Source organism: Mesoplodon bidens (genome assembly GCF_964165515.1).
Source record: "Mesoplodon bidens genome assembly, chromosome: 13".
Lineage (NCBI taxonomy): Eukaryota > Metazoa > Chordata > Mammalia > Artiodactyla > Ziphiidae > Mesoplodon > Mesoplodon bidens.
The window spans coordinates 37,720,167-37,730,297 of NC_138169.1; the positions used below are offsets into that span (position 1 = coordinate 37,720,167).

The 10,131-nt window shown below is 45.9% G+C and overlaps 1 protein-coding gene across 1 annotated transcript; it reads left to right on the plus strand.

The window, feature by feature from the left end:
- Positions 1–2,695: 2,695 nt before the first annotated feature.
- On the plus strand, positions 2,696–9,813 carry LOC308626725 (endothelial differentiation-related factor 1-like; the record flags this gene model as incomplete). Its single annotated transcript, XM_081252130.1, has 2 exons — positions 2,696–2,703; positions 9,215–9,813. 2 exons carry the CDS (start codon positions 2,696–2,698, stop codon positions 9,765–9,767), a joined length of 561 nt encoding a protein of 186 aa, XP_081108256.1. The 3' UTR covers positions 9,768–9,813.
- Between the last annotated feature and the right edge of the window lie 318 nt (positions 9,814–10,131).

Sequence of the window (10,131 nt, forward strand, 5' to 3'; positions counted from 1 at the left end):
CTGGTTACTTTCATAATTATGACATCATTACGTTCAAGATTTAAGTGGGTTGTAAAATATTATAGCTAGTCAGTAACTAAGGACAGCTAGAAGCAAGGTCATCTTAATTAAGAAGGACAACAAAAAGAGGCACAGGGTATTAACTGAGAAATAGAGAAGTCAGACAGATGGACTTCAAACTGTCAGGTTTATTGTTGATAAGTTCAGGCTTGGACAGAGCATCTTAGATGTGTGCCCATAATGGACTTGCTACTGATCAGATCGGCCCACCCTGCCACTGACATAGCCAGACAACCTCTGGGCTTCCCTTCGGGTAACTACTTGGCACAGAGCAGGCCAGAAAGCCTGTGCCACTTGTGCTGTTTCCTCTGTGGAGCCCAACTCCAGGATACAATGTCTGTGGTCCCTGGAGCTGTCTAACCCGGCAGCCCTGCATGTGTCCTGTGGATAAGCTGGGATTTGCTGTCTTGCGCCAGTGAGGTCGGAAAGGGGAGGAAAGAGAGCGAAGCCTTAATGCTCTCGCCACAACTTGGATTCTCCCGTGTGTCAGATAACCCACTCCCACTTGGGAGGGAGTGTTACTCCAGCAGAAGTCCCTCCCCTTCCCACCAAAAAAAAAAAAAAAAAAAAAAATCAAGGAGGGAATGCATAAGAGAAGTAAGTAAAAGAAAAGAGCATAAAGATCCAAATAAATGACTTATGTAGATTATAATTAAAGAGTGGGTAATTATTAGTCAAATCCATTTTACCTGCCTTCGCTAATCAAGGTCATTTTAAGACTTGCACATCCTCCAAGCAGCAGGCAGCCGAAGCAATAAGATGTTTGTCCAAGTTATTTTCCAGGGACTTGGAGTCAGCTGTGTCTAGTTGGAGATGAGATGGATAGGACCAAGCTGAAGTGGTTAACACTGGTTAGGACCACCAACCCTGCAACTGGGCATGCGTGAGTGTCCAGTCAGTGACGTTTTGATGCCAGAGGGCCAAAAACTCCACCCTCAGACCATGTTAATTACCTCCAGTTTTTTTTTGTGTGTGTGTGGTACATGGGCTTCTCACTGTTGTGGCCTCTCCTGTTGCGGAGCACAGGCTCCGGACGCGCAGGCTCAGCGGCCATGGCTCACGGGCCCAGCCGCTCCGCAGCAGGTGGGATCTTCCCGGACCAGGGCACGAACCCATGTCCCCTGCATCGGCAGGTGGACTCCCAACCACTGCGCCACCAGGGAAGCCCCGCACCTCCAGCTTTGAATGTGCAGAGGCCTTCATAGAACGATGATGATTACCACACCTTTGCCCAAGCACTTTCCTCATGCTCGCCACGTTCCTTACCCGTCAGACCATCCTGCTTCTTTATTCTTCATCTCCCAAATACCCCAAGGCCTTTGCACCCCAAAGGGGGAGGATGGTATGAGACTTGTTCTCCTGTCTCCTCACTTGACTGCCTTGTGAATAAACCTTCTCTTTGCTGCAAAACTTGGCAACTCAGTGTTTTGGCTTGCTGAGTGTCAGGCAAAATGAACCTGGTTCAGTAACAATAGTAATAATTTCCCTAGCTCTGTTTCCTTCCATCCTCCCTCCCTCCCTCCTTTTCTTCCCTTCTTCTTTCTTTCTTTATCTTCATCTATTCAGCCATTCATTTAATAAAATTAAAGATATAATTCACATCAAAAAGCAAAATTTTGAAGTAGTCTGTGAATACTCTTTTTGGGCAAATGTTGGCCACCTCTAAAAGAGAGGACCAATGGTGAAGTATAAAGTTCACTGATTTAAGAATCAGGTTCTGTCAAAATCCTTGCCTCGTGGTGGGCTCTGGATTTCTCTGTGTCTTCAGCTAAAAATGAGAAATTATTGGAAGAAATAATCTCAACTCTTACTCCCAGCTCTAAATATCTGTGATTATTATTCATGTATTCTCATCAAGCTTCAACACAGTTTGAGTCAATCTGTAAAATAACACAGCCACCTTATCTCTTGTATAGAGTTACTGAACAGGTCAAATTAGTTAATACAAACGAAAATGATTTATTGAGCCACAGAGCACAATGTAATTGGAAGGCAGACCAACAACCACTTTTAAAAAATTCAGACTAAACTAAAATGATTGTTTTAGGCTCATATAACATAGGCAGCAAAAGTAGGCATTGAATCCAGACTTCAAAACCTTTCATGAAAAAGATCAACCTTGAATATAATATGAAGAATTTATATCCCATTTAACCTCATCATGAAATCAGAATTTATCAGAACAGACCAGCACCACAAAAATTTAATTATTGATCAGGATGTATATAAATACCAAATGCATTCTAGAATTTCCATGACACCTAGCATGGTTCTTCTCTTGCGTCCAGGGAGTTCAGTCTTGGAACAGCTCATTTATCAACAAATGTATGTTGGGCAGCCTTGTGTTCCACACACTGAGGTTCTACGGACGCTGGGGAGAGACAGAATAGATGGTCCCTGCCCTGTAGGAGCTCCTGTTACATTCCAAGGGGAGGGAAGTGGACACCATGCAAATAAGTACCTAAGCAAGAATGTGTCAGAGCGTGAAAGCTGTTACAAAGAAAATAAAACGGGATAAGGGGATTGCCTGTGTTTTGGAAAGTGGGGGCAGCTTTAGGCTGGGTGGCCAGGAGAGGCCTCTCTGAGGAGGGGACGTCTATCTAACACTATCCCTGAGAGCAGGGCCCAGTGCAAAATGGAAAGGTGAGGCCCCTCAGTTCAAAAATGAAGAATTTCAAGATGCTAACAGCAGAGCATTAAACCAATACGGGGCCGTAGGGATCAGGGGGTGCAGGACCCATGCACAAGAAGCAAGCCCTGCCTGAAAGATGGAATAGCAAGTGCAAGGGCAGGAACAAACCCTGAACGTTTGAGGAACTGAAAATAGGCGCACGTGGCAGAGGGCAGAGAGAGGAAGGGGAAGTAGGATGCTAAGAGGCAGAAAGTGCGGATCATGTAGTGTGGCAGGGTCAGACATGAACAATTATTTTTAATAATGGGATCACTGTGGAGGATTTACAAAGGGCAATGATATGGTCTGACTGACTGGTTTTGACAGACCACTGTGGCCGCTGTGAAGGACCGATTATGGGGCAGTGAGGTGGGAGGGAAACCAGGGGGGAGGCAGTTTCTATCACCCCGACAGATGGCCACACAAGGGTGGCTCCTTGGGCGGAGTGAGAAGTGTTCAGACTTGGGACATATTTTGGAAGCAGGACTGGATTGTGAGCTGAGGGAAGGAGAAGAACCATGGGGGATGCTGGGGTTGTGATGCGCTAAGGGTGTCCAGCGATGCCCTGCCCCAGATGAGAAAGCTTGGGGCGTGTAGCCCTCCCTTACTTCCCACAACTCCTGACTTGCAGCCTGGATTTCACTCTCTCTGCCAGTGGGAAGTTTTGTTGTTAACCGCATCACGGAGCTACTGATCACCAAATCCACGGCTTACTTTTTGTCCTCTTTCTTGTCCTCCACGTGGCATTTAGCACAGTTGACTAGCAACTACTTTTTTTTTTAATATAAATTTATTTATTTATTTTTGGCTACATTGGATCTTCATTGCTGTGTGCGGGCTTCTCATTGTGGTGGCTTCTCTTGTTGCAGAGCATGGGCTCTAGGTGCACGGGCTTCAATAGTGGTGGCTCGCGGGCTCCAGAGCGCAGGCTCAGTAGTTGTGGCGCACGGGCCTAGTTGCTCCGTGGCATGTGGGATCCTCCCAGACCAGGGCTTGAACCCATGTCCCCTGCATTGGCAGGCGGATTCTTAACCACTGCACCACCAGGGAAGTCCCGCAACTTTTTTTTTTTTTTCTTCCCTTGTGGTACGTGGGCCACTCACTGTTGTGGCCTCTCCCACTGCGGAGCATAGGCTCCGGATGTGCAGGCTCAGTGGCCATGGCTCACGGGCCCAGCCACTCCATGGCATGCGGGATCTTCCAGGACCGGGGCATGAACCCGTGTCCCCTGAATTGGCAGGCAGACTCTCAACCACTGCGCCACCAGGGAAGCCCCCACAACTATTTTTTAAAGCAGCTGGTCTTTCGTATTACTGAACCATTCTCTCTGGGTTCTCCTCTTACTTCTCAGACTGTTCCTTTTATTCGTAGCAGGATGGGGTTCACCTTCCCCTTCATTCTTTTAATTCCACCTAGTCTCACTGGGTTCTCCAACTTCAAAATCTCCTTTATCTCATCCATCCCAACCCCTCCACAGGAAGAGGGTCTTTTAGGATAATAACAAACCGCAATTATGCTGTGAGAGGCAATGTATACTGCTCCCCCTGCAAAGGTGTGATGACACAGGCAGGCGGGAAGAGATCCCTGGGGTGAACCAAGCCAGGACCCCAGAGAAATGGAAAAGAGGCACATGTAAGGGAGACCAAGGGCACGTGACGTGGACGCAGCACTGACCAGAAGTGATCTGAGAAGCGTGGTCGACAGGTTACATGAACCTCTGGGTCCAGGCACATTTCTTTCCTTTTTTTTTTTTTTAAATAATTCTACAGCATTTCTATTGATTGATTGATTGACTGATTTGCTGTGTTGGGTCTTCATTTCTATGCGAGGGCTTTCTCTAGTTGCGGCAAGCGGGTGCCACTCTTCATCGCGGCGCACAGACCTCTCACTGTTGCGGCCTCTCTTTTTGCGGAGCACAGGCTCCAGACGCACAGGCTCAGTAGTTGTGGCTCACGGGCCCAGTTGCTCCGTGGCATGTGGGATCTTCCCAGACCAGGGCTCGAACCTGTGTCCCCTGCACCGGCAGGCAGACCCTCAACCACTGCGCCACCAGGGAAGCCCCAGGCACATTTCTGACTAGTTGCAGGTAAGAGTGAGCTGAGGCTGTTTGCCCATCCATCCTGCTGTAGATCCCCATGGCTGCATTCTGTATTCTTTCACAGTATTTGCAGAGTGCCGGCTGTGTGCCAGGCACTTTATCAGACGTTAGACACCTGCTCGGTCTTTTTCCTGACCCTCTTCCTCTGTCTCAGCCTTAGATGTTTATATTCCCCAGGATTCTCTTCTTGGGGAAAGTGCCAAGCCACCCTCTTTGGCTGATGTAACCTGGAACCTCAGACACTCATAGCCAGCCTTTTACTGGCTGCCTCTCGGACTGCATGGCCCACAGGGATTTCAGACTCAACAGTTCCTAATACAGCTTTTTCTCCTCAAGCTTGCCTTACCATGGGATCCCTGTCACCAGATCCAGACATTTGGGAATTATCCCAGACTTCTCTCTCTTCTTCAATCCAGCGGCCAGCCCAAGCAGACTGCCAGACGATATGTTGTATCTGGGCTCATGGAATGTCAAGACCCATGTGAGTTAATGGCTCGAGAAGCTTTATTATTATTGATAAGCTAAAGCACGTAGAAGTCAACAGACAGTCAGAGCAAACAAGCAAAATTACATATAACTACAAATCAAGTTTTTCTTTAAATTCTGGTTACATTATTATGACCCTGGCAAATGTGTTTTAATTTGGTTCTTGATCTCCATGGCAACAGGATAGGTAAAATACCATATGTATTTGATAACAACTGTAGCCTATACCAATGACCTGTGGAGGAATAAATCATTCTATCAGTTGGATAGTACATTTCAGCCTCACCTTCTGATACATAACTGCCTAAGTAGTTGCAAGTCCAGATTAAATAATAAAATACAAACAGGAGCATATAAATAATAGAATATATCACCTGGCTTGTTGAGTTTATCTGAGCAAACTGGACTTTTTTGTTTAAGGTCATTTACTTTTTTTTTTTTTTTTGGCTGCGTTTGGTCTTCGTTGCTGTGCGTGGGCTTTCTCTAGTTGCGGCGAGCAGGGGCTACTCTTTGTTGTGGAGCAGGGGCTCTAGGGCGAGTGGGCTTCAGTAGTTGTGGTGCATGAGCTCAGTAGCTGTGGCTCGTAGGCTCTACAGGGCAGGCTCAGTAGTTGTGGCTCACGGGCTTAGTTGCTCCATGGCATGTGGGATCTTCCCGGATCAGGGACCAAACCCATGTCCCCTGCATTGGCAGGCGGATTCTTAACCATTGTGCCACCAGGGAAGTCCAAACTGGACCTTTTCTATATGGAAAAAAAAGAATTCTTCTTGGGTACTGACTGCAAATTTTTAGAAGAATTCAACACACCTAAAATATTAAAATGGGCAAAGAAATTATACATGTATCTTGTAGATAGATCAGGAGCCCTTACAAATGTTCTTTGGGTTATTGCCAGATTTTTATCCAAAAGGAGGCAACAGACTTGCCAGGATGAATTATCCTTATTTGAGTATTGAAGGAAATTGTGATTCTGGAAGGCAAAAAAAATAGGGAACATTTTGGGTTATGTGTAAATTCATTAAAAAGTAGAATAAAAAAAAACAAAAGTAAAAGAAACTATTCTGGAATTATTCTAAAATAGGTGATGTAAAATACCATGTGTGTTTTCCTGAAATGTGTCCTTCAGCATTTTTATTTTTGAACTTTCTATGGGTAGAATGTTCTTTCTTCAAATTAGAATTAATTTTAAAACTCTTTCAGGAGCATGGATACAATCATGCATAATAATAATAGCACATTGCAGAATAGGAGCTCAAGCAACTAACAAAACAGAATTTGTAAAACATCAGAATTTTTAAAATGCCAGATCACAACAAAGATCATTCAAAATTTAGTTAAATATTTAAAATGATTGTACTGAGAGCTGTTATCTCTTGGCAACATAAATATGTTGTCAAGTTTTACTTTAGAGTTTTAAATTCACAGTTTGCTTATCTTAAATTGTTTTATTTTAAAAGATACCATCCGATTATTAATAAAGTATATGTATACATATGTATAAGACACATACATATATGAAACAAAATAAACCCTTTTTGTAGTACTTGGTGGCTGCACGTGCTTTGGGGCTCATTTTTTACTAACAATGTCAGGCTTCATCCCCTACAGCTGGTCACTGCATTCTATTCATTTTGTCGCATTCATTCACTCAAAAAGTATCTAGGCTGTATACAATTCTTCACAGCAGTTTTGTTCATCATAACCCCACACTGGAAACTACCCACATGTGCTTTGGTGGGTTCAGTGGGTTGAACAAACACTGGTACATCCATGGAATACTCCTCAGCAAAAAAAAAGGAGTGAAATATTTATACACACAACTTAGATGAGCCACAAGCAAATTATGCTGAGTGAAAAAAGCCAATCCCCAAAGGATCCATGATACCTGATTCCATTTATGTAACATTCATGAATACCATAATTATAGAGATGAAGAACAGATTAGTAGTTTTCAGGGGTTAGGGATGGCAGATAGATGTGGCTATCAAGAGGTAATATGATGGCTTGAGCATGTTGATTATGGCGGCGATACTACACATACACACGAGTGTGTATATAACTGATGAGATCTGAAAACACTGTGATTATATTAATGACAATTTCTTTGTTTTGATATTTTACTATAATTGTATAAGATGTGAACATTGCAGGAGGCTGGGTGAAGTGTACATGGGGTTTCTCTATACATTTCCTTGTAACCTCCTGGGAATCTATACTTATTTCAAAATTAAAAATTAAAAAAAATATCTCAGATTTGTCTGCACTGTCCTGGGCATTGTCCTCCTTTTTGATTTCCTTTACAATATTTGTCCCCTCTTTTACATCTCTACTGCTGCCCTGTTTTAGAACCCCTAAGAGCAGGGATTGTTGTTTTATGGTCTAATGAATCTCCAGTGCCTAGAACAGTGTTTGGCAGAGAGAGAGAGAGAGGCAGGCAGTATGCGTGTGCAATGAACAGAATTGCTTAACATCCTTACATGTCCTGAACCCAGTCTATTTCTCCACACTATCTCCCTCTGCTGCCTTCCCTATACTTAGTGCTCCAGCTGCCCTAACCTGCTAACAGTTGCATGAATACATCCTGGTTAGTTTTCTCTCCATGCTAGACATTGCCCCTTCCAGGTCTTTCTCCCACTTATTTATCCTTCAGTGTTCAGATCAAGAAGCACTTACTCATTCCCACTCTCTGGGCATTCTTGAGCATGCCCTCCTGTATCACACCATTCTACTTGTGTATATACCTCTATTACTTCACTTACCTCCTTTAATTCAGTAGTTTATTTACCTATTGAATCAGTCAGGGTTTGTACAGGAAACAGAAGGCACACTCAGATGAAATCATGAAACTAACTTTACAAAGGGACTATTCACAGAAGCGGGCAGAGGTAAGGAAATTGATTATTGGCTAAGGGAGCCCTGCAAATGCTGGAGGCTTGGAGGAGAGAATTACAATCACAGAGCAATGGCCAGAGCTTCAAGCCAAAACAATGCCTCCCATTGGCTGAACTCAACCAGAAGCCACAGAGCAAGACAGCCCCAGAGATGCAGCTCATAGAGATCAATCCTTGAGGCGTAGAGCAAGGCAGAGAGAGGGAGAGAATGGATCTGGGGGAGACAGTGGCAAATAGAGACCAAGTGACACATGTTTCTCTCCCCATTAGATGGAAGGTTCCTGAGGGCAGGACCATTTCTCATTCGTTCTTGTAGTCCCAGCACCTAGCACAGGGCTTGACCCAGGATAATCATCCAATAAATCCTCGTGGAAGTGAATTACAATGTTAGGGCATATACTATATTTAACTTAATATTTATAGGAAAGTAGGTGGGAAGGCAGGCAAGCTGTTTACAATCTATCTTTGGCCCATTTTAATTTGCTTTCACATGGAACTGTTTTTATACGTTTCTTGATGTCATATCTAACTTAGATGACAATAGCACAACCAAGACAGAATCCACTGGAAAGGCTACTTTTGGTCATCTTGCTTTGCTGAGTTCAGTCTAATAGCTCCAAAAGCAACACGAACCTGAAAATAGTTGTATCCATGTGGGGCTATCAGCATAAGACACAGGGCGTGAGACACACAAAATATTTCAATTAGGGATACTTGTCTACTAATTGTACAACATCATCTCCAGATCCTGGCCCCCAGCAGGCAATGAATAAAAGCTTGCTGACTGTCCAGAGTCAGGCAAGCCATGTAGATTTTTGAGGCATGAAAGAATCCAGATACTCTATCTAATGATATACATCAAGCCATCGGGTAGGGTGACCAACCATCCTGGTTTGCCTGGGACTGTCCTGGTTTTAGCACTGAAACCCTTCAGCCTGAGAAATCTTCTGTCTCAGGTCAGCTGGGACAGTTGGTCACCCTACAATTAGGGTTAATTTAAAAATATAGATTTAGGGGGCGGGGCCGCGGCGGGCGCTGGAAGCAGCCGAGCGACAAGGGGACATCGCGTCGCCGGACCTCGAGCAGCTGCCTCGGAGCCACCGGATTGACCACCTGCCCCGCCTGCCCCACCGTGGCTGAGAGTGACTGGCCCAAAAAGGGCCCCATGGCCGCCCAGGCCAAGTCCAAGTCCTCCTCTCTAGCAGCTCAGAGAGGAGGAGAATATGTGGAGGCTTCCAAGAAATGGGCTGCCGGCCAGAACAAACAGCATTGGATCACCAAGAACACAGCCAAGCTGGACCTGGGGACTGAGGAGCTGCACCACGACTGGGTGACCCTGGAGGTGGGCAAGGTGATCCCGCAGGGTCGGCAGAGCAAAGGGCTGACGCAGAAGGACCTGGCGACGAAAATCAACGAAAAGCCACAGGTCGTCGCTGACCGTGAGAGGGGCCGGGCCATTTCTAACAACCAGGTTCTGGGCCAAATCGAGAGAGCCATCGGCCTTAAGCTCCGGGGGAAAGACGTTGGGAAGCCGATCGAGAAGGGACCAAGGGCGAAATGAACACAAAGCTTCGAAATCAGCGCGTTCCGGCTGATCTTGTCTGGCTGGTTCCGCGTGACCACCGGCGCCAGCGTGGGTCTCTTCACGCGGCCACACGGAACACAGGGCGGTAGCCCTGCCCGGGAGCCCTCTCTACCCGTACCTGCTGTCAGACTAACAGACAAAACCTTGCAAAGTGTTTGCTTCTCCTGATTATTTTCCTCCCTGTCCCCGTCCCTCACGTGGGGTGCGGAACGCTGCCTTCCTCTCCCCTGGGGTCTGCCCCGTCACCGGGGTGGCTCCAGGGAGCTCGGAGGGGGACCACCTCGCACAGGGTGGGCAGCCACTGTCTGGGAGAGGAGCTACGTCTCCAGCCCGGCTCGTA